At 39.0% G+C, this 25,319-nt stretch overlaps 1 protein-coding gene across 2 annotated transcripts in view; it reads right to left on the bottom strand.

The window, feature by feature from the left end:
• Positions 1 to 12,179: 12,179 nt before the first annotated feature.
• Positions 12,180 to 25,319, bottom strand: part of NPSR1 (neuropeptide S receptor 1) — a gene marked incomplete at its 5' end in the record, with an annotated part of 195,543 nt that continues 182,403 nt past the window's right edge. For both annotated transcript variants that reach the window (XM_079151746.1, XM_079151747.1), the window contains 3 exons: positions 12,180 to 12,476; positions 13,344 to 13,524; positions 17,240 to 17,326. In XM_079151746.1, the coding sequence (XP_079007872.1) occupies positions 12,386 to 12,476; positions 13,344 to 13,524; positions 17,240 to 17,326 (359 nt within the window). In that variant the 3' untranslated portion in view covers positions 12,180 to 12,385. The remainder of the gene's footprint in view (positions 12,477 to 13,343; positions 13,525 to 17,239; positions 17,327 to 25,319) is intronic.

Here is a 25,319-nt window from a genome sequence, read left to right as displayed (position 1 = left end):
AAATCCCCCTGCCATAGGAAAATGTGCCCTGGATTAGAGCTTTTAGGTTTTAGTGAGTGTATCAAGTAGCAGTCTAACTGCTATGCTATGGTTTGGGTATGGTTTGTCTGTCAAAAATTCATGTGCTGGAAGCTTGGTCTCAGTGTAATGGTATTGAGGCAGTAAGTGACTAGGACTTTAAGATTGATTAAGGCTTTTCTCTCAGGAGTAGGTTTTCACCCTTGTGGGACTGAATTGGTTACCATGAGATCCAGATGTTATAAAGCAAGTTTGACTTCCTTAGCTCCCTCTTTTGCTTCCACTCTTGCCTTGTGACCTTTCTGTCTCATACTTGCTCCCACCATGTGATGAATATCATCTCTATGAGGCTCGCCCTCACTAAAAGCTGATGTTGCACGATGTTCTTGGACCTCCAGAACTGTAAGCTAAGAAAGTCTCTTTTCTTTAAAAAGTACTTGATCTCATGCATTTTGTTACAGTAATATAAAACAGGGCTGGTGATTTAGCTCAGTTGTAGAACTTGCCTAACTTGTAAGGCCCTGAGTTCAATCCCCAGTACTGCAAAAAAACAAAAAACAAGACAAAATAAAACAAATAAAAAAGAACAGGCTAAGACTCACCACAACAAATAACTCCCATTGAGCAGCTTAGCAAAAATAAATCTTTATTTCTCACTCATGTGCTGTTCAATGTGGGTTGATGGTAGAGAGATAGGCTTTTTTCCATACGGTATTTTGAAGACCCTGTGTTCGTCCATCTTGTGATTTTTGTCCTTTTTCAGGGAACAGACTCCTCTCCATTGAGCTTACAGATTGAAAGAAAGACTGATGGGAAGATTTTTATGACCCATGCTTGAGGGTGCACATGACTTTTTCCACATTCCATTTGCCAAAACCCAATCACAATAACTTGATACATAGGTCAATCACATGACTTACAGTTAATTATAAGCAAGGCTGAGAGATATATAGTATAGTTGTGCCCAGAAGTGGGGTAGAATACAGATACTGATGAAGAGAAGTGTATGTACTAGGGTGAGGAAGACCAGACCAGACAAGAGGTCTGTTGTAAGTAGCCTTTCATGCTTGCATGCACAAGTGGCATTTGTTAGTAACATGAGTGTTGTTCTAATCTCCCCTCTCCCATACTTTGTTCTATTTTATAATATGTGCAAAAATCTCCTGGGGAAAAAAGAGCCTATGTTTAGACCCCTTAATTCCAACATTTGGTACATGTCTTGAATATTAGGACATAAAATGCTGGAGCGAGTTGAATAAGAAATAGGAATTTTGAGCTTTAATTTTCTTTGAACTTTAAATCACAACGGAAAGAAAATATGATATTGGAATTTAATATCTTTGTACTTTAACTTAATCATTGAATTTCATTATTGAACTTTAATTTTTTGCCAGAAAATTCATGATGAGAAGGGGTTTATATTCAAATTTTGGACATTTTGTAATTGGCATTTTATTGCTGAAGCATCTTAATGTTGTCATTGAATTTCATTGTAGAACATATAATGATCTATATTTAAAGTAGCCATACAATTTATTACCCAGACTAGAATAGTTTGAGAAAGGTGGATATATTAATAATTATGCTGGAACACCAGGTAAAAACCTGGACTGTTTTGGATGAACTGGGATGTATGGTCACCCTGCTGTACTGGATAGTGTGGAAGGACATAATTAAGGAAGAAAAATGGAATGGGGAATAGATCTCTAGCCTTGTAATGGATTTAATTAATCAAAATTTCAGACCCACATAAAAGTTCTCTGGGCATAAATTCTAACTTCTTTACTCTTGGTCCCAGAAAGATTTCCCAAAGGAGCTGCATCCAGTCAGAAAAAGAAAAGCCACAGAAGGTATTTCAGATGGAGGAGATGCAGTACTGGGAATTGGTTGCACAGTTAGTAGAGGGCTATAAGAATGAAAAGGAGATGCACATAAAGGTTAATAACTTTGGGCAAATGAATGGCACAAGTGCATTGGTCGGCTCTTGGGAATCTCTGATGAAAGGGAAGCAAAATGGTATTGGCAAAACTCTGGATCTTCTCTGAGAATCACCACACCTCTGGCAGACCACAGCCTTAAGAATGGAGAGCAAACAGTGGGGGAATGCTAGTGGTGGGTTCTTCTTTTCATTCTTGAGGTGTCCTTTCCTTATGGAGGAGGAAGAATGGCTTAGCCTCATGTCCTGAATTTGGGGAGCATAAACTGGGCATGCTCAGCTTAGGCTCCTCCTTCCCTTGGGAGCAAGTTGTTTGTCAGAAGGTGATGCTGTCTTCTGTCCCTCCATGTGTAAATCTTACCTGTGCATTCATTAAAACTAACATTAATGGAACCTACTCCATTCTGGGCACTGTTCTGACCTTGGGGATATAGTAGTGAACAGAAAAGACAAAAGTCCTTGTCTCATGGGAGATAGGCCATAAGCAATACACACAACCAGTAAGTAAATTGTAGAGTATGGTAAAAGATGATAAACCATACTGCAAAAAAACACAATCAATCAACAAACCAATAGACAGACAAAAAGACCCAGAACGGTCTGCAGGATCAGGATTGCTGGACTGGAAGTTACAGTATTAAACAATATAGTCCAGTGGGCCTCACTTTAAAATGAGCCATTTGGGCAAAAGTTTGAAGAAGTAAGTTGAACAGGCTATATGGGGGAAATATATTCCCAGGGAAGGACGAACTGTGTAAAGGTCTCCTGTGTGTTTGTTGAGTATATTTGAGGCACAGCAAGGAGGTTGGTGTACCTGTCAGGTGCAAGTGATGGAGACAGTAGGAGAAAGGAAGTTGGAGGTCTGGGGAGGCCCACAGGCCCACACTGATGTGACTGAGGAGTGTTCTTTGTTGTCCCCATTCAGAACCCTAGCAAACGCCACTGATCTGGAGGTGAATATTGACCCTTTTCTTCTCCAATCCAAGCAAACTTTGGTCCCCAGCCCTGTATACTACCTGAGCTGCTGGAGTGAGTAGGGCCTGTGGGTCAGTCCCAGCAGAGAAGGCATGAAGCTGCTGAGGCATTTGTTGACTGAGTGGAGCCTCAGTCAGCTTTGGCTGAAGTTAGTTCTTACCCAGATTTGCAAATAGTTGCAAAGGGTCCTTATCTTGCCCACCTCTGAGAGCACAGTAGTACAGCAATGGCTGAATAGAGGAAAACAAATGCGTCAATGCTTTTCTTCAAAGAAACTATTCTTAAAGCATGGTCCAGAATCCAGGAGGAGGCCATGTCTTTGAAAGCCTTTAAAGGGATCTGTGAAGACAGAATTATTTTCATAGCACTAAGATGTTAGTTGCCTTTTTCATTTTCATTCTGTCACGTGTGGAGTGGAATTTTCCAGACCTTGGATGACTTGTGATAGCACAACAGATTAAGTACAGAGCAGATTAAAATACTCCCTTCCCCCCCCCCAACAGCATATTTGTGTGAGACCTCATTTTCTTTATGTGTTCCCATCAAAATAACATATTGTAACAGATTGAATACAGAAGATAGGAAAATCCAGCTGTCTTCTATTAAGCCAAACTTCAAGAGATTTGCCAAAAGTTAAAACTATGTCACTCTTCTCACTAAATATTTTGTTTTGGAAAGTGCAGCTACTTTTCATATAAGACAGATTTATGTTAATATATGAGTTTTTCATTAGTTACAAAAGATTCATAAACAAATAGTTTAAAATTTTGTTTTAATTTTAGTACAATAAATATCAATGGATATAATCCACAGAAACAAGCATAGAAGGCTTGTTTGCTCTTTTCATGGCCAAAAATTTGGAGGATACCCGCTTCAGAGGGCTTTGATAAGGTGTCATATTGGCATGTTGTGTTCTAGCTCTCAAAATACCACTTCAGAGGCGTCTTTCCTTGTTCTAAGACAGCACATAAGCACATGGCCATATGTCCTAACTTGGCTCCCTTTTGGGTAGCTCCACACATGCAGAACTGCTTTAGACTAAGGTCTATCTTTGTGACAAAATACATTTAATCTGAAGCATAAAGAAAAAGGATGAGAGCTGTCTTGAGTTTACCAACAGACACCTGGATAGTTACAAAAGCTACTGAAGTTAGACTCTGAGGAGAACACGTCTGAAGGACTAACCCATGGGATTGGAGCAATATAAGCAAAATTGCCATGAGGAACTTGGACTCTAACAACCTGGGAAGCTGTTGGTAGGTGCATCCCATTGAAGAGCTGCACCAGGGCCAACTGCATGTCAGTGACCTAGTTTGTTTGCTTTAAATATAGATTTTTATTCTTTACTCCCAAGCCCAATGAATCAGAATCTTTGCAGTTGGAGATCTAGAAATATGTACTTTTTTTTTTTTTTTAACTCCTTGGGTGGTCATGATACAGTTTGTGACCCTTTAATCAGTCTCCTTAAAGTCTGTCAGATAGTTCTGAGGATGTGTGAGTTGCGCCATTTACTCCACATATTTCTCCCGATTGCCTGCTGCAGGCTCAAAGAACCTACATTTGATTAGTTAGGGTTGGGGGTTGTGCTACCCCCAGTTCCCTATCTACATAGAAAATCCTCTCCTCAGGGATGCTGTGTACAGTTGTGCTCTGGGTGACACTTTAGCAGTTGTTCTCTACATCTCCACCCTGAGGGTGAGGAAGGGAAAAGAAGGGGGGCAAGAGGAGAGACTCTTTGAATGGATATGGAAGTGGAAGGCCAGGAGCAAAAGTCTAAGGACTCCAGGACACATTGGCAGGCAAGAAGAAAACAGAAGATGGGTATTGATTTCTGCTGAACTGACTCCCAGGGCTCTGTGGAGGAGCCAAGTTGTTTCTGCAGACTTTGAAAAATGTTGGCATCAGTGTTCTGCTATCATTGGATGCTAATGATAGATGATGGCTCTGAATGCAGAAAAGGATCTTCCAGCTGTCTCTGCTGTTTTTTGCACGTAACTGAGACCCAATCGATCACCTCCCTGTTTCAGTCTGGCTCCCTTCTCACGACTCCTTCCAGAATCAAGTGAACACCCTGAATCTGCCACTGAGAGCAAGAAAGAACCCTGCCAGCCCTGCTCTTGCATGTCGCCTCCCAAATACTGATCTCTGTCCTCCCACAGAGGTGCTTCTATCTGGACTTTCAGGAAAAGTAATTTTATGGCTTTGCTTTTGAGTTTTATTACTTATGTGTGCATTGCCAAACACAGTAGTATAATTTTGGCTAGTGTTGATTTTTATATAAATGGAATTGCATGACATTTCTTAGGGTCTTTCTCCTTTACCTTTATATTATTCAAAGATCTTTCATGTTGTTGCAAGCAGCTGTGGTTTTTTAATTTTGTTGTTGCTGTAAAATATTCCATTGTGTGAAATTTATCATAATTTATTAATTCATTCTAGTGTTGACGGGCATTTGTTTTTCATCTGAACTGAGGCTCTAATAATCAATGCTGTTATGAATATTCTGTCACATACATTGTGATATGCATAATTATATACTTCTGTTGGGTGTACATCCAAAATGGAATTTCAAGATCTCAAGGAATATGCATCCTTAATTTTACTAGTTAAAGATAAAAAATCATCCAGAATGATTATACTAGTTATTTTCCCACAAGCACAAAAGGATACTTTCCGATGTTCCACATTCTCATCCATTCTTAATATTGTCCAAGTTTTTAATCTTTGCTAATCTGCTGGGTGCATACTTGTATCACAATGTGGTTTACTTTACATTTCCCTGATTTTTAATGAGATTAAACACCTTTTTGCATGCTTTTGGCTATTTAGATAACCTCTCTTCTGAAGTAACGTCTTGTCCATTTTTTAAATGTCTTCTATCTCTTTCCTACTGCTTCACATGAGCATTTATGTATTATATATAGATCCTGGTTAAACATATATTTAAATTTCACTCCCCATTCTATAGGCTGTCTTTTCATCTTTTTAATGGTGTCTTGATAAACAAAAGTTTCTGATTTTAAGTAATCAAATTTAATATTTCAATATGTTCCTTTATGATTAGTGATTATGTGTTTTGTTTAAGAGCTCTTTCCTTCCGCTGTGATCTTAAAAATATTTTCTTATATTATTTCCTCAAGGTTGTTTTGTCTTTTGCATTGAGATTTATAATCTACCTGGAACCAGTTTTATATACGATCCATTAGATTTTCATTTTAATTTATTTCCCTTATAAACACCCAATTTTCCTAGTAGCATGTATTAAAAAGAACAAAATTTCCTCATTCCTCCACAATGTTACCTCTGAAATAATTGAATTTTCCTACATGTTGGCATCTTTTTCTCTACTCTTTTTCCACACAATTTGCTAATTTGTCTTCTTTAGAGCAAATATCACAACTTTAATTTAGCATAGCTTCATGACAAATTTTGATATGTGGTCTATCAAACTGTATTACTATTACTATTATTATTATTTGTAATCAAGTACCTTAAGTATTCTTATCTCTTTTCATTCCCATGTACATTTTAGATTGATTTTGCCAAGTTCTACAAACAGATCTTTGGGTCTTTGGCATCCTACTGAGTCTTTATAGGTCAATTTGAGAGGAATTGATCAGTTTTGTGATATTCATTTTTTCCAACAATAATCATCATATATTTCTATATTTTATTAGGTTTTCTTTGATATTTTCAATACTATTATTGTCTCCATAAAGATTTATATGTTATGAACTTTTTCCAGAAACATTATCTTTTAAGTCTATTATAAATAACAACTTATAATTTTTAATTTTCCATTTATGGCTCTTATGTGGAAATGACACCGATTTTTGTATCTGCAACCATACTAAAACTTCTGATTGATTCTAGTAATTAATTCTATATATTTGTGTCAATAATGTCAGTTTTTATTATTCATTATCAATCCACATACATTTTATCTCATTTTTTTCTGGCTTTACTGCTTTGGCTAGCATTTCTGTACAATGTGGATTAAAAGTGTGATGCTGGCCTTTTTCACTCCTTTATTTCAAAGGGAACACGTTCAAAATTTCACTGTTAGCTATATTGTTTCTTATAGAATTTTTGTTCATGAATTTAGAGGTTAATTTCCTTCTATTAAGTTTGCAAAAATATTTCCTTATGCCTGGTATTAGACCCTTTTCCTGCATTTATTTAATGGATAATATATAGTTCTTCTCTTGTAATTTATTAATGTAATGAGTTAAATGGTTTCCTAATATTAAGCCAATATTATATCTTTGGAATGAATCCAGTTTTGTCATATATGTTAGTCTTGTTATATTTTGCTGGATTTGGTCGCTAATATTTTATTTGGAATTTTCACATCAATTTTCATGACAATATTGGCTTGCGATTTTATTTCCTCTTACTGTCTTTGCAGAGTTTTGGTGCTGTTTTTTCTAGTCTCAGAAATAACTTAAAGGTCACCATTTTTCTATTCTTCTGAAGAGTATATAAAATTGGAACTGCTTTGTTCTTGAATGTTGGTAGAACTCACTAATGAAGGCACATTCTTTTGTAGTTATTATGCTACTAGAGTTTTTGTTTCTTTTTAAGTTAATTATAGTAAGTTGTCCCATTTATCTATAGTTTCAATTTTTCTTCACGTGAGCTTAATTATAATATCCTTTTACTATCTCTTTATTGACTCCAAGACCTATAGTGATGTCCTTCAAAAAATACAGCTTATTTGTTCCTTCTCTCTCTTTATTTCCCTTTGGCCAGTTTTTCCAGAGGTTTATTGATTTAATTATTTATCCAAGAACAGAATTATGTCTTTGCAGAGCCTTTCTGTTTTTCATTTCATTAATTTTACTCATGCTCTTTTTATTTTCTTCCTCTGCTTCCCTTAGGTTAACTTTTGTGAAATTTTCTAACTTCATGAGATAGATGTTTTATTTATTGATTTTAATATTTTTCTTGCCCCTTACATATTGTTTATCTGTATCTCACACTTTTTGCTATATAGTACTTCCAGTAACTTTCAGTACAGTTGTTTTCTGAATTCCATGTTTTCTTCTTTGATAAAGTTATTTAGAATTTATTTCCTAATTTCGAAACCTCTGGAATTTTTCTATTTTTCTCTCTACTCTTCACTTCTAGCATAACTGCATTGTGATCAGAAACACTGGACTGTATGAGTTCAGTCTTGTTTTATGGCCTAGTGTATGGTCAACTTTTGTAACTGTATATGTGCTTGAAAAAAAAATGGTAGGGTGGTACTCCAACTGTTATTAATGTTAAAATTAAGCATGCCTTTCTTAACTTTTGTCTGCTTTGATTAATAGAATTAAGTGTGATAACATTTCCCACAATGTTGTAGACTTTTCTGTTTTTCTGGTTCTATTATTTTATAGTTCTGACAACTTTTTAAAGAATAACTTTGGAGGCCATGTTTTTAAATGCCCAGAAATTTAGAATTATAATTTCATCTTGGTAAAATAAATCATTTATCATCATGAAGGATTCTTATTTTACTCTACTATTTTTTGCCTTTAAATTTATTTAGTCTTCGTCAATATATATTTACCACCTATTAGTTCCTGTTTCCACAGACTACCCTGGTCCAGTCTGTTATTTTTAAGCTTTCTGTATCCTTGTACTTTAGGCATCTCTTTTTATGAACAATAAATAGTTTTTGTTTGCTTTTAATCTGCTCTGATGATCCTGGATTATTAACTAGGCCACGTAATCTCTTAGCATTTGTTATAATTACTGATATACTTGGATAAAACCCATCTTCCTGTATACTTCCCATTAGTCTCAATTGTTCTGTGTCTTCTTTCTTTCTTTTCTTGCCTGTTTTTGGATTAAGTGATTTCACTTTAGGGATCTCCAAGCAAACAGAAAACTGTGAGACTAAATGACACAAGATCTTATCCACTTGAACATTCTATAAGGATGAAATTGCACTTTTAAAACCTTAACTGGACCAACCCTGTTGTGGATAATGAATTCTTAAAATGTGATTACAGAGAAATGAGGCATAGGATTTTCATGTTTCCAAAAACAAAAATGTTGGCCCCTAAAGAGTTAGGGCCATCTCTTTTCAATCAAGTACAATTGAAAAGCTGTAGGGAATACTGGTAGCTTTGTATATCAGATGAGGTATATTCAAATCATGATTAAAACAAAACAAAACTGTAGTTGCCAGCAGGTCTCTAACTTATTTAAGAGGCCTCTAACTTATTTAAGAGGATTTTAGAGAACAGATCATTTTATTTCCTGTTAAAATGCTTTAGTTTCCCTGTTTCCACAGCAGACCCAGGCATTTGTGACTGACATTGTGGATGCAGAAGGAGGAGGCAAGGTCATTTCTGTATGTATGTATACAGAGTTGTCTGAATGAAACTTAAAAAAGCAAGCTTAAGCTGCATATTGTTCTGGTTTAAAAGGAACACTTTTTTCTCATGATTAATCACAAATAAAATTCATTAAAATTTATTATCATTTTCTTTGGGAAAAGGGGTGGGACATGTTGCTTGATGAAATTCAACTTCAATTAAATTATGCTTCCCATATGCCCTGAAAGAAGAGAAGCTTTTATCATTCATATTTAATTTAGTTCCAGAAAGTGGAGAGACTTATTTTCTATAGTGTAGCTGAGTATATTAAGAACATCTACTCTTGTTATCCTAAATTTCCACCTGTCCCTGAAGCTATGAGATAATGTAACCCTCTTTGACATCTTAGCGTGGGAAGTAAGCACCTTTATTTATATACCATCCACTGGCTTCTTTGGTTCCACTTGGACATCAGAAGCTTTAAAAAGTGACACCATCATCCTAAACTTCTAATTTTCTCTAAGAGCTAACACTGTATTTCCTGGGAAATGTTTCTTGGAGATCCTAGTGATAGATAGGGAAATTACACATCTAAAGGGCAAATGACTAAGCTTTGAGTTACTGAGTCATTGGTCCCTTGGGGAAAGAATCCCAGAAGCTCCCTCTCCAGATGGACTTTAAGCCATTACAATCTCAGAGCCAGGATTTGCAAGGGCCCCCAAGATCCTCTTCTCCAACCTTGTTTTGGTCCCATCTTACAGATGAGGCAATTGATGACCAGAGGTGGGAAATAATTCACCCAAGGTCATGAGACTAATGATTACTACTGTTGCCATAATGTTTAAATCAGGTTTCCCCAAGCTCAGCAAATGCATGGAAATGAAGATTATAGAAGCTCGTTCATATAAGGCAAATTTCAGTTTAATGGCATCTTATCATGCAGCAATCTGTCCCATTACCTTACTGATCTCCAGTCTTCTCAGGGCAAGAGAGACACAGCATCACAACATCTGCAAATCCCATTCACAGTTTATAAGAGCAAAAAGCCCCTCACTGTACCCTCTCCTCAACTTTAAGAATCTTCTGATGGATGAGGTAGGCATGTGATGTCTTTGCAGACCAGAACTTGACAGAGATTGAAAGCATCTGTCAAGAGAACCTGGGCCTCCTGTTTTGCTGTCTAGGACACCTGCCAGATTCTGCTCTGTTAATTGGCTTCTGTGCAGGCAGCTATTTTAGCAACGATTCTGTGGGTCTTCTGTGGCACATCTTGATTTAAAGGGAAATGTTGAAAAGCACTTCTCAACCACTCAAAGCTTCCAGGGTTGCTCAAGTTTAGCTGATTGGACAGAGAGAAAAGCAGCCTTCAAACTCTCGTGTAGACATAAAACTAGATTATTCAGCCTCCTCATGTTCAGAAAATATTTTTCAGAGAGATGGTGTGTCTGATTTCTGTCTAAAAGGATACTTCCCCTAAGGTCAGATGGAATTGAAAAGAGGATTTATGGAAAAAATTGCCACCGTGACCTTAAACATGCAGCCTTTGAGTTGATACCATAATGAGGGATGGAGTGTTATTAAAATATACTGAACTATACTGAACATGTTAATGACTCCACTAGCAGTCAGCCAAAAAAAAAAAAAAAAAAAAAAGATCTCAGCTCTGGAAGAGAGGATTTTGCCAAGGAGATTTTAATGTCAAGAATGTATGTGAAGCTAAAAATAAGGTTCTCATGCGCATCCCAGAGCCGTGGGTGGGGATGTATACATAATCAAATTTAATTATTCCATTTCTACTTATAGAAAAATCTGAAGAAAAAAATTAACTTAAAAACATTTAGTCATATTTCACTTAGATTATGCTTATAAATACCAAACTCCAAACCTGTCAAAATAAGCCCCACCAATGCTTCTTGGCAAAGGTGTTAGATAGACAAAGGCTACAGCATGCAAAAACGGTAAAGAGCTTACAGAGGCGTCATGCCTGGAAAAACCACAGGAACTCAGCTCCCATCTGAAGAGGGGATTGGAGGGCTACAAGGGAAGAAATGTCCCTGAGTGTGAGCAATGGAGCTCAGAGTAACCCAAACCCTGGATACAGAGGGAAGGGCCTTGGAGAGCCTCAGTGATCCCTGAATTCCAGGTCTCAGCTCTCTGGGCCCTTGATTTTCTAGCACAATTTTTTCCTATGGGAGAAAACACCCCTCTGGCCTTGTTAAGGAGGGCTAGTAGTTGTATTCGCCTGATAGGGGATAACTGAGTGGTAACTAAAGTGATAGGCTGTGGTTGGAGGAGGTGGGAATTGCGGGTGTGGTTTTGGGGGATATATTTGTATCTAGAAAGTGGAGTCTCTCTCTCTCTACTACCTGATTACCACATGAGATACTTCCCTCTGCCACACTCTTCCGCCATGATGTCCTGCCTCACCTTGGAGCCCTGAGGATTGGAGCCGGCTGTTTATGGATTGAGACCTCTGAAACTGTGAGCCCTTAAATAAACTTTTCCTCCTCTACAGTTGTTCTGGTTGAGTTTTTGAGTCACAGCAGCAAAAAAGCTGTCTAGAACAGGGAGTATGAGTTTGGCTGCTGCCAATGCATCCGTTTTCACACTGAGGACATGTGAAGCACCAGTGCCTGAAAATGAATTTTTTTGGCATTTCAGGGGCAAACTTTTTTGGCCACAACCACCAAAACTCCAATCCAAAACTGGGGGATAACAAAGTCTAGCCTTGGTTAAGTCTTTTATTTACTTTTTAAATTGTAATTAGAAGATTCATGGATAACTTTCCTTTTTTCTTTCCTTTTGTTCCTTCTGCTTATCTGACTCCTTTTTCACCCAAGCCAGGACCCTCCAGTACCGTCTCTGTCCATTGGGTTCAGATGCTGACCAGAGGGAAGGAGGCTTGGGAATGGCAAGAGAGGAAGGGGAAGGGGTGTCTTTCCTGGTTCCTATGGATAGTTTGTGTTGGCTAATACTTGCCATTGCAGGTGACATACCCTCTTCAGAACATTTATCTTGCACATTCCCAAAGTGATATGAGTAGCAGGATGGAGAAATTGGTTTGGACTCCTTGCACATGCAAAAGCGGTTGTGGGGACCTAGGAGAGCTGATGACACTCAGAGTACAATTGTAATCATCCAAGATCTAGATGAATTCTGGCTTGGACAGAATCTGCATCTCATGTCTTTCGGTTCTTTCTCGGCATGTCATTCTAGAGTCCTGTGATCTTCGCTTCCTAGAAAAATTCAGAATAAAGCAGCAAGTGAAAATAATTTGTCCTGATGAAAAGGAAAGTAGAGATACTAAGAGATAATAGTTAATGGAGAATCATTGAAGTTCAGACAACCGTTAAATATGCAACATGTCATACCCTGACTTTCCCTCCAACACTTGCAGACTTCTTCCCACTGGTCAGCACCACAGCCCAGTGACAGAGGCACCATTGGCCAAGAGGTAGATACTGCTATTTGCCCCATTTTACACATAAGGAAACTGAGGTTTATAGATGTTAAAACACTTGTCCAAGATCACACATAGCTCTGAGTAAACAATGTCAGGATGTAAATTTCTGTCACTGGTATTAAGTCCAAACCTTAAACCATTCCACTATTCTATTTCTTATTAATTTTCCACCTTCTTCCTAGCCTGTGCAGGAAAACAGGTGAAACACAACAGAATAACAATAGTTGTGGAAGGGATTTAATTTTAGTTCTGCTACTAATTATTCATATAACCTCAGCAATGTCATTTCATCTGAGTCTTACTTTGTTTACCTATAAAATGGTAAAAATGCTCCAATTCCTGTTACCAGGATAGGATTATATTGAAGCACTTCATATAGAGAAACTCTGGACAAAAAAAAGTCCTTCTAAATGTGTCATGATTCCTGTGGCTATTATAGGAAGTGGTTTAGAAGAAGGAGTACTGACCATGACTGGGTCTGGTTTTAAATCTGTCACACTAGTGGAAACTGTCTGATTTCTCAGGTGTGTCATCTATGAAATGGGGATTCTGGAACCTGCCTTGGGATGAAGAGCACACGCATTGGAGTCAGAATGTGGTGACTATCCATGTGTCTGACCCAGGTAGGAGCACCACTTACCTGCAGGGATAGCAGATGGAGCTGCTAAAAACACAGTAGATGAGGGGGTTGATGGCACTATTCAGTGCTGGAAGGTTCTGAATGATCACAGAAGCATAAAAACGCTCCTTGGTGTCTGGAAGGAGGTTGAAGTTGTCCAAAATGTCAAAGAGGAAGTATGGACTCCAACAGCAGATGAAGGCTGGGGAGAAGTGAACCATTAGCATCACAGAGGCCACAGCTGAAGGGTCTCTCTTGGTTAACCCTGACAGGAGTTTCACTGGGAGGATTTTTGGCATCTGGAATCTTTTAGAGATCTTTTAGGGTTGGATATACAGTTTAGAACAGTTGTGTGTGTTGATGTTGATGCCATGAAAACACCAGAAAACACTCAACTAATCTGTCCCAATCAATTGGTATGTGGAAGACCCTGATTCTGCTTGGCTTCAAATCTTCAAAGGAAATGAGTGGGATGTGGGAATCCGGAGTGTGAGGTTGATTTTATGTGTCAATTTGACTGGGACCCTGGATGCCTGGATAGTTGGCTAAACATTTATTCTGGATGCATCTGTGAGGCTGTTTCCAGAAGAGATTAATATTTGTATCAGTGGACTAAGAAAAGCAGAGTGCCCTCCTCAGGTTGGGTGGGCTTCATACGATCTCTCAAAGGCTTGACTAGAACAGTAAGGCTGAGAGAGCAAGAATTCACTCTCTCCGCTTGCTTGTCTTTGAGCTGGGACACTGGTCTACTACTTTCATGCTTAGAGTCACACTGGAACTTACATTATCAATTCTTTTGTTCTCAGACTTTTGAACTCAGACTTGGATTAGAACTTTGACCATTGTTACTTCTGGGTCTCTAGCTTGCCAACTGCAGATCTTAAGACTTCCTAGTCTCCATAATCATTTACATATATATACACACACACACACACACACACACACACACATATATACATGTATTATATGTATATGTATGCATATGTAGTATTATATATATATATATATATAGTACTAGAGATGTTGAACATTTTTTCACATATCTACTGATTGCTGTAGATCTTCTGTGAAGTGTCTGCTCATTTCCTTAGCCCATTTATTGATTGGATTATTATTTGTATTTTTGGTATAAAATTTTTTGAGTTCTTTATAGATTCTGGAGATTAATGATCTATCTGAAGTGTGTGTGGCAAAGATTTTCTCCCATTCTGTAGGCTCTCTCTTCACATTGTTGATTGTTTCCTTTGCTGCAAAAAAGCTTTTAGTTTGAATCTATCCCAAATAGATTTTATTTTGCTTTTATTTCTTGTGCTTTTGGAGTCATGTTAAGGAAGTCTGGTCCTAAGTCAACATGATGAAGATTTGGACCTACTTTTTCTTCTATTAGGTGCAGGGTCATGGTATGACTTTACTTGATGTACAATCAGAGAAACGACAGTTGTACCCCATTTGCGTATGATGATTCAAAATTTAAATATATTATATAATAAAGCAAAATCTATCATCTATCTATCTATCTATCTATCTATCTATCTATCACTTTCTATTTCTCTAGAGAGCATAGACTAATACAGGGCTACATACTCTGGGATTGACTGAACACACATGTGTGCTCCCCTACTGTCTTGCTACGTGTTTGCCACTCTTCTCCCCCAACCCACTTTCCCACCCATAGGATTTTTCTCAGAGTAGGATAAAATGGACTTCTTCAGCCATCTGCATGCTGAGAAAATTTTCCTCCATAATTGTTCAAGAGGGATTTTATAACTTGCTTGGGGGTTTTGAAATGAGGAATTAATTCATGATGATAGCAATGTATTAAATGAGAGCCATTCAAACCCAAACACCACTGAGAATTATGGACCCTGAGTAGTTAACCCCAACATTGGCCCAGAAAAGTGTTTCTGGGATATCAAGTGTTTCTGGGATATCAAGGGTAATACTGCATTGTGTGTGTGTATGTGTGTGTGTGTGTGTGTGTGTGTGTGTGTGTGTGTGTGTGATTGTCACAGAGATGTCTGTCCTTCTACAGGCAGCAGCCCAACCAGCAAAATCTTGTTTCATGCTCCATACATTTTTTAATTTCCAGCTGGAATTGGGTGGTTTATAATTATTAACCCAGTCTAGAAACCCAGCTCTCACATATGTACATAGATATTTTTAATAAAAAGTGAAATTTTCAGAAATGCAACTTCCTTGTAAGTGGAGAAAAGATTAATTTGGAACTTTACCAGGATTTATTTGCCTGCTTAGAAAATCAAGTCACTGACAGCAATTCTACTTACATGCTTTATGCTTCCATGAAAACACACCTGTACTGGTTTATATTTGTAGCTGTTACTATGTCCAGGTGTAAGCACCTGATTCCTTCATTATTCTTCTCATGGAGCTGTGGCCACATCGTTACATGTCAAAATTGGTGGTGTTTTATTATAAATTATTTTCTTTCTACTCTCACTTTAGATAATTGTTGTAAGTAGCACACCTATTTTTTAAAATTATGCAAGGTGGAAAGTATCATGCATGTCATTTTAGGGTGGTAAAGGGGCATTACAAAGTGTTTGTTATAGAAAGGGCCATTTTGATCTGTCAATACTCACTGACCCTCTTGTGGGCAGACTGTAAGGATCCTGGAGAGATTAGGAATATGGTTCCTGATTAAAAAGACTTATGTGGCTCTGGAATGCATGTATTAGCATGCATTTCCAACTCAACATCCAAGGAATGTGCATCTGATTCTGTTTGGGAAGGCAAGGGGAGCCTTTGATGAACTTTTGAAGTCTCTTAGAAAGGCTTCTCAGAACCCTGGTGAGTGGTATGCACTTTCTCCCCAGTTCTGCCTGGGGTGTTGTCTTGTGCCTATATTCTGCTGGCTGAGTCACACTGCTTGTGGTCTGTTTGGCATTTTGTAGTTGCATTTTAGAAAGGGGAGACAGGCTGCTCTGGTGATTTGACATGCAGCTAATGCTTTCCTGGAGCTTCTAAGAGCTGCCAGAGGAGCCAAGAGAGGAGGATATTTCAGTTAAATGAAAAGGAGATAGCACAAATCCCTTTCCTTCTTGTGTATCTTGATTCATTTGCTCATTTAACACATATTAATTGAGTAGTGTGTGTGGTACCCTATTTTCAGCTTGCTGATAATGATAATGTAAGTAACACAAAAGCAGGTCATTGTCCTCATGGATTTATTGCTCCAGCAATGGAGATAGATAGATAGTAAGTAGATTCTGTGTATGTGTGTATAGGTAGAAATCGGAACCATGAAGAAGTGGGAACTAGGAAGAAAAACAAGTTAGGGTAAGACTAGAGGAGGGTTATTTTAAAAGACCTGCCAAGGAGGCTAAAGGAAATGTCATTGTTAGGGAACAAAACAAGGTGGGGAAGTAAGTCATGCATCTGAACATTTCAGACAGGAACAGTGTAAGGTGACTTCATGAATGTTTAGAGTAGAGAGAAAGGAAAGGGCAAAAGACAACACGGGGCAAGGGCAGAAAAAATGGCCATAAGGAAAGTATTAGCAGTGACCAGGAAGTTAACTATTCAGAAGAAATGGAATGCACTTCTGTCTTACCTTTGCTGTTTTCAGCCCTGGGGTACAGTGTATCTTAAAGGAAGCACCTGTGTTAACAGGGTGATCTCAGCATAAACTTCAGCTAATTAGGTCCTAATCAGATTTACTCCCAAGTTATCCAACTCAGGGCTTTAGTGGGAGACCTTATTCATAAGGAGAAGAATTAGGAACAAAATGTTGGCCCTTGAAGAAACCCAGATGGACTGATAAGTCTCACACATTACTTTCCAAGCAGACAAAGATAGAAGTGCTGTACACAGATTCTTTCCTAGTATGGGCTTCCTGCTACTAGTTTGGTTTTCAAATGTTTATACAGTTCTGCAACCCAAGGAGGGACATTGCTTACCAAGAATGATGACAATGCTGTACTTGATGGCCTTGATTTTTGCCTTTGAGATGAGCCCTCTGTTGTAGCTGGTGCACAGTTTCCCATCTGTAGATACAATGGAGGACTGGTAAACTGGAGTGCTCAAGATGGGGCAATTTCAGTTTCTACCAACAGAAACTTTGAAGGTTAGATCTGCAGCTTTCAATGGATGGGACCACTTACATCCTTCTTGCCTATGACAAGAAGGCTCTCCTCAGATATTTTCAGAGTAAAAATGGTTCAAGGATGGTTGTTGGAAACTACTCAGTTTGCAACTTAATACAATATGAAAATGCTGTGGGATGCAGATGTGGTCAGATGGTCTGAACCAGCTGCAGCTGGAATTAGACCACATGACCAAAGGGGCTGAGCCCTTCTCTGTGCAGGGCTGTTTTCTGAGCTCCACCCTATGCTGAGACCCTTGCATGTTTGCTTCAACAACCTGGGCAAAAGTCATTTGCTACAATGGCTGTCCCAGACCAACTCATTCATCTAACTCAGAAACTTTACTCAACAAAATTCAAGCTCAAAAGTTCCCCCAAAAAAGCTAAAAAACAATCAGCATACATCTGAGCTTGGATATAACTTTAATCATATGTGGGTTGCCATGTGAATGTAAAACACTTGGGGAAGGGGTAAAATAAGAATCCTCTAGAATATAAGGTAGAAGAGGACAGGGGCTTTGTTTTCTCCATTCCTATAGCCTACAATCATATGAAATGATTACTTAATGTTTGTCTAATGAATCAATAATAACCTCTCATAGACAAAACAGGGATAAAACAAAGGTTGATTATCATGGACAGAATTCAGTGCAATAAAGAGGGGAGAGATGGTAAATTTGGGGGTTAAATGTTGGCCCTGGGTCCTTTACCTCTGTGAAAGAGTTTTTCCAGTTAGAACTTCACTAGTTCATATGGCACCTTTTTAAAAATTTGGAAATGTTCTACTTTCACTGAATGGACACAGACTTGCCCCAGGACATACTTCAGTGTGGGAAGCAGGAAAAAGAGGTCAGCCTCCCTCCCTACACAACTCAACTGGGTGCCATTGAGTTGGCTGCAATGGGTTCAACCCTAGCAACGGCCCAGTTCAGATGTTCAGTCAGCATCTAAACCAAATGGGGCAAGGCTGTTGTTTACTAAAGAGGCCAACTTCAGTGCTCTGTTGTCCTCACTACATTGTTCAGATTTCATGTTTGAGATGTTTCATGTTTGAATCCCCATAGAAACTCTTTCCAAAGTTTACTTAACTTCATTCATTCAATACAGATTAATCCAACTCCACTTAATCCAATAAGCATATCATATATGCTAAGAGATATGGACTGAATAGAAGACCAAAACAGAGTTCTAGTTCTTTAGCAACTTTCAATCCAGCAGGAAAGATCACATACTTGCCTCAAAGTTGAATGAGAGGAGAGAAGGCACCAGCCATGAACAGAGGAGAGAGCCATCCCCCCATAGCTATGCCAGGGAGGTTACATGGGAAATGAAGAGAGCATCAAGTCAATTTTGAATGACCTGAGATGGATTCCACAGGCAAAGATGGAGGTGCAGGCACAGCATTGGGAGAGAGATGAAAAGCAGAGGGAGCATTCTCAGCTGAGACATGAAACAAGAAAAGTGGAGGATGTGTTTGGACCATGGTGAGTCATCTTGTTTGGATGTAGCCTGCAAATGCATAGGGTTTGAGGGTGCAGAGAAGAACTGAGCTGGGAAGACCTTGAATGTCTTTGTAAGGAGCCTGTTCTGAATTCCTGAGGCAGCAGCTTTCAAACATTTTTGTAATGTGAATATTTCTTTATTGAAGAGGATACACTATTACAAATAATAATAGAAACTGGACTTTTTAGGTATGAAGAACTAAAATGCTAATTATAATTGATTCTTTCTTTTTTCTTTTCTTTTCTTTTTTTTTTTTTTTTGTACTGGGGGTTGAACTCAGAGGCACTGAACCACATCCCCAGCCCTATATTGTATTTTATTTAGAGACAGGCAGGGTCTCACTGAGTTGCTTAGTGCCTTAGTTGCTGAAGTTGGTTTTGAATTCTCCATTCTCCTGCCTCAGACTTCTGAGCTGCTTGCTGGGATCACAGGCATGAGTCTCCGCACCTGGCTTGATTATTATTTCTTCAGGCAGGGTTATCCTGCAAGGCTACTCTTAAATACTGTTAAGGTCCTTAAATTATTCTATGCATTTCCTGAAACCATAGAACCTAAGCATTGTAAGGGAGCAAATGCTTCACAAATATTTGCAGCAGTTGTTCTGAACTGGGTGTGATTTTGTCTTCCAGAGGACTTGAGCAATACCTGGACCCATTTTTGGTTGGCACAACTGTGTGTGTGTGTGTGTGTGTGTGTGTGTGTGTGTGTGTGTGTGTGTGCGTGTGTGTGTGTGTATCTAGTGGGTAGAGGCCAGGAATGCTATTAGTCAACCTTCAATATGCAGGACAGCCACCCCTTCTCCAACAAAGAATTACACAGTCCAAATAACTGAAGGTGCTAAGGGTGAGAACCTTGATTTCCAGATAGGATCTTGGGAGTGACACAGGCTTTAGGATCATACCTGAATATATGCTCCAGCTCCTCCAATGACTAGCTGTGAATGCTTAGGAAATAGCCTAAGGTTCCTAGCCTCAACTTCCCCATTTGAAAAATGAAGCATAAAACACTAACTTCACAGAGTTACTTTGAGAATTATAGTAAAAATAATATATTCAGGGTGCCAACTTTCATGCTTGGATGTCAGTTACCCTAGCAGTTGGGATGAATGGAGTTTTAACCGCATTTTAGGAGGCTATGAGCTCTCTTTATGGAAGAAAACATGAGATATTACTACCTTATGCAATAATGTTATCTATAGACAGCAGAAAATTATCAGGGGGGCAAGGAAAGATAGTAGCAGGTCAAATTATATCTTTTCAAAATGACTCCCCTTGCTGGTTCTAGGTAACAGTTGGGCTCTAAACAGTATGGCTCTGAACACATAGTTGGTCATTCCAAAAAATTTTTGAAAATGACATTTGTGCTCTGAAATCTGTTTAAAATGGAAACTCGAAATACTTTCCACAAGGCTACTAGGTGACAATATAATCAACTACCTTGCCCTCCCATCTGCCAATGAGATCAGTGAAAAGTGTCTTTAATCTGACCACTCCAGGAAATGCAAAGCCCCAGCTTCCAAAGATGCTCTTCAAAGAGAGCTGAGCTACAAAATGCTGGTAATTCTTCTTTATTGGGAGATAAAAGGATTATTTCTACTCAGGCTTTGCTGCTGAGTTGGAGTGAAGAGCAGTGAAATTCAGCTGTCACTGTGCATTAATGGCTTGAGCAGACTGGAGGCAGTGGGCCCACTAGATTTGAGACTAGAAGAAGCACACTGATTTAAACTGTTTTAGTTCCAGGGTGAATCCCCAATGGGGTCCATGCCCAAAATGTAGTCTCCAAATGGCCAGTGCCAACTCTGAACATTTTCCAGGCTTCAGGCCCCTAACTGAGTGGCTGGGAGCCCATTCTTCATGTGGGCTGAGCACCTGAAGCTGGAGTGATTGGTCCCTTTGGATTTCAGAGCAGGTAAAAATTCATTCCTGCCAGGTGGGGAGGTCCATCTGTAGGCCTATAGTAAGTGCAGGTGATTTGTTTAGAAACAAGGAAGCCTTACTGGCAATATTTTAAAATAAGAATGTTTCCTATGTTGGAAACTGCATATTTCAGGTTAATTTAAAAAATTAAATACACTTTTTTAGCAATTTTTCCAGATTACTAAAGTTTTTGAAACTTAAGAAGTCATTTTTAATTATTAGTGACCTTTTTATTTCCAAATATAAACCTGAATGCCCCCAGAACTCAATAGGTAAATACTTTTTGTGCATTTGACCTCCTCTGCTTAGCTGTAGGGGACTGGGCATTTTTCCCCCAGAATTCTTTTGACTTTGTGATTTCTCTGGTAAACCCAAAGTGGGGTCTCTAAGGGTTCCCGGATCTTCTCTGGGCCACCACCTGTGCCTCTGCAGTGACCTTATCTGAATCATGCATTCCATGGTCCTGCTGTTGCCCTGGGCAGCCCAGTGCCACTCCACTCGGACCTTCCCTTGGTTAGCCCTCCCCTCTGGAGGGGCTGGTGCTGGGTGCCATGTGCTTGCCACAGTCACTTCTAAGCCACCCCTGCAAGTTCTCTTCATTAGAGTTTGTGCCAGTGGGCAGTTACTTTGTTCTCTGCTCTACTTCTCTTGGCCTCAGCTCTGATCCTGGGCTGTGGATTATTCAGCATCACTGCACTTTCCTGGGAAACCTGCTCTCAAAGTGCTTCTGCCAGGAAACAAGGACATGTCTTCACTCATCTGTGTTCTGAGTCCATGGGAGCCTGTGGTAGTCACCTACGTTTCCAGGGCTTTCTGCTTCCTTAGCTTCACACTCAGCATTGTCTTCCAGAGCTATCGACAAGAGGCTGGAATGACTAGGTTGGAGCAGTCTTGGGTGACCCGGAACTTATATCTTCCTTTGATCTTAAGGCCCTCAGGAGACTTATTCTCCTTTCTTTCTCCCCCACCAACTGCTGCCTTTCTGCCTATTAGCTGGACATGTCTTCATATGTTTGAACCTTCAGGTTGAAATCCTTTTGAGTTCTTTTTCCAAAAAGAGATTTTAAGCACAGTGCCAACTGCAGATCACAGTCATATCTGAGATGGTATCTCCTGACTCACCAGTTTAGCCATGTCCATACCTCAGTTTTTAGCTCAGGCAAAACCAGGAACACTGACAGAACTGTAATTATGCAGAGATGAGTGAGCTGCCCACCAAACCCTTTCCTTCTCCTGGACAAGCACCTACACTATGTTCCCCAGCTGCCCTCTTGGCAGGGTGTAGTCATGTGGCTAAGTTCTGCTTAAGGGAGCTAGAGGAAGAATTGATGTCTCCCTTCCCCAGACCTCTGATAAACCACAAAGAACACTTCACTTTTCACCCCACCCCTGCCTTCTGCATGCAGGTGCTGAGGGATACCTGAGTAGCCCTTTGTTAAATGTAGCAGAACTTCCACCTACTTGAATTTTTGACTGTATGGAACAAATGCCCCTCCCTTTGGCCTTTACTGCCAATTAGAATTTAATTGAGCAAGAGATAAACTTCCGTTTTGTTAAGGATACTGGTACTTTGGAGTTCATACAGCTGCTTGTGTATTCCTTACTGAAACAGAAACTGGTGCCTTACATGCAATGTTGTCTTAATAAAAGTCTAACATGTGGTGCAGGCTATGTGGGCAGGCAGCAGGTGGCAAGGACGCTGAGACTGGAAGCTGGGACTCCAGCAATCCATTTGTTGGAAGTGCCACATATGATGTCTGGGAAGGCAGACTGCTCCTACTGAGCTTGGATCCCAGGGGGTGAGGTTGGTAAAGTGAATTTTAATAGTATGTATTGATCGTTACCAGCTGTGTTTAGCAAGTAACTGGGAAAAAAAAATGAGCTCAGACAAGAGCTGGTTGGTTTATGGGTGAAAATAAAAAGGAGTTAGAGAAAGCCCCCCAATTTGGGATCTTGCCCAGTGGTAAATGCCAACTGCTTCTAGTCTTGAAAGGTCCTGGCTACAGGACCTTGTGTGGCTCAGGGCAAAATGAAAATGGAAGCAGAACATGAAACAAAACATGAGCCTGTCTTAAGTGCACAGGTCCTAGCCAATGAACCTGGCCCTGGTTTCCAAATTAAGCTATAACATTGAGAGGTTTTAATTAGAAAATATCCCTTAAGATGTATCCTTGAGGCAAAGATTAGACTAGGGATGTGGCTCCCATCTGTTGCTTCAGATGACTTCCAGCTAGTTTCCATCAAGTTGACTGATAGGGACTAATTGAAGAAGCACAGAAAAAAATTAGATCTGAGAATTTTATTAAGAACAGCCTTTTGCGTATGGTTTCTAGAATGTAAGATCAGAAAGTAAATAGATCAGAATTCTACTATTTTTGAAGAATTATATTGCCAAGGAAACCATAAACCTTGAGAGTCATATCTTTGCTAATACTTAGAACTGGGATTTTTACAATTTTACTAATTTTGTGGTGGAAAATTATATCGAATTCAGATTTAAACATGTACTTTCCTGATTATGGATGAAGTGTTGAATCTTATTTTTGGCCATTCCTGTTTCCCTTTGTTCTGATTTTTAAAGTTGACACTGAAAGAATGTTCTTAATTGATTTTTAGTAGTTCTACATATATTCTGTACACTAATCTTTTTCCAGGTATATGTGTTGTAAATAGCTTCACCCAGTTTGTGAATTTATAGTTTATATGTTAATGGAGCCAAATTTATGCATTTTCCTTTTATAATTCAATGCATCATGTATCTTATTTAAGAAAATCTTCTTTCCTTAATGTCACAAGGATTTCATCTGTTTTTGTTTTAAAAGTCTAAGATTTCACATTTAAGTCTCTAATTCCCCTGGAATTTGTTTATACATATGGACAGAGGTAAAGATTCAGTTTCATTTCTTTTCCTATGATCTTCTGACATCTATCACGTTCTCATATATGTACAGGTCCATTTGGGTTGTTTTATTATCTATTTGTCTATTGTATTGTGCCAATACCACACTCTATTAACCACCCTGGCTTTGTAATAAATCTTAATATCTGGTACAGCAAACCTCTTCTACATTGTTCTACTTCTCCAGGAATATCTTGACTATTCTTGGCTTTTGGCTTTTCAATGTATATTTTAAAAGCAGTTTATCAATCTCAATACACTGGTGCAATCCACTTTTGATTGGAACAGTATTATATCATAGATCAGTTGGGCAGAGTTAGTGTCTTTGTGATACTGAATCTTACTATCCAGAAAATGTTATAATATTTATTTGTATCTTTATGCTTTTCTTGAATGTAGTTTATGTGTAGAGAAGTCATTTTATCCACAGTTACTGCTGAAGAAGCTAATACCGAGAGCAGTTAAGGGTTTTATCTTAAATGTGTTAAGCTAGATAGTGACAGGACTCTAACCCATTTCCTAATCCATGCCTTTTTTTTCTCCACCCCATTCTGCCTCATTTAATCTGAAACATGCACTTTGGATAGTGCATGGGTCACATCACATTTGACAAGCCATTATGACGAGACCCACTTCCATGCAGATATGTTACACTTGATCTACTCCTTGGGTGAGCCTTCCCAGTCTCCTGCCTCCATGGATTTAGAGGATCAGATGGACATTAAGAACATGCTCATTTGTGAAAGACAATGTGTAAGGTTGGGAAATTGATCCACTTATCACCCTTTACATTTGTTTGTGGGAAAGTCTTGAGATCATTTATAAAACAGTTTTGCTTTTTCTTTCAGTCTGCTTTTGAGTGGGAGAAAATAGACATTTGTTAGGAGGAAGAATGGTTTCTATACTAAGGATGGCTTGAATTTTGCAGCCAGTGTTTACAAAGTGAGCTTCTGTTCACACTAATCATTGCTAATGTCCTCTTGTTGATGAGCAATAATCCTGGCATGCCAGCACTGCTGGAGTTCCTGCTTAATGGCCAACTCCAGCACTGGCTGGCTCTTAGGACAGATAGCAAATCAAGTGAGTTCCATTTGTGAATAAGACACAGAAAACATATGATCTTTTGAGAATACCAGCTGGTCTCATTCCAGAAGGAGGTCACTAATGTTCATAAAGGATAGAGACAACTAAAAATAGGTGCAATGGAGATGCACAATTATGTTAAAGAATAAAAACTGTAGCATTCCCCCCTCCAAGGAGGGCAATGTCATACTGTATTTCAATGGAAAGAAATCTCTAACCTTCAGTACTGAAGGTCAGAGGGAGTCTACCAGTGCAGGGCCTGGAAGATGTAGTAGAAGGGAATTATGGGGGACTCTGGAGAGAGACAGGACTTCAACCACAGTGAAGGGAGGACTACCAACAAAGGGAAGGCGGGTAGCTGGTGGCATGTGGAGACCTTCTGTGACCCCAAACCTCCAGAAGCATCAATCCTATTCACTCTTGTGAACTGTGAACTCATGGAAAAAGAGGTGGACTCCACAGCTTGATGGAGCAGTAGTGGAGGGAGCAGAGAG

This window comes from Sciurus vulgaris, assembly GCF_902686455.1.
Source record: "Sciurus vulgaris genome assembly, chromosome: 8".
Taxonomy (NCBI): Eukaryota; Metazoa; Chordata; class Mammalia; order Rodentia; family Sciuridae; genus Sciurus; species Sciurus vulgaris.
Note: the sequence above shows the minus strand (reverse complement) of the source record. Positions and strands in the feature narration are given on the sequence as shown.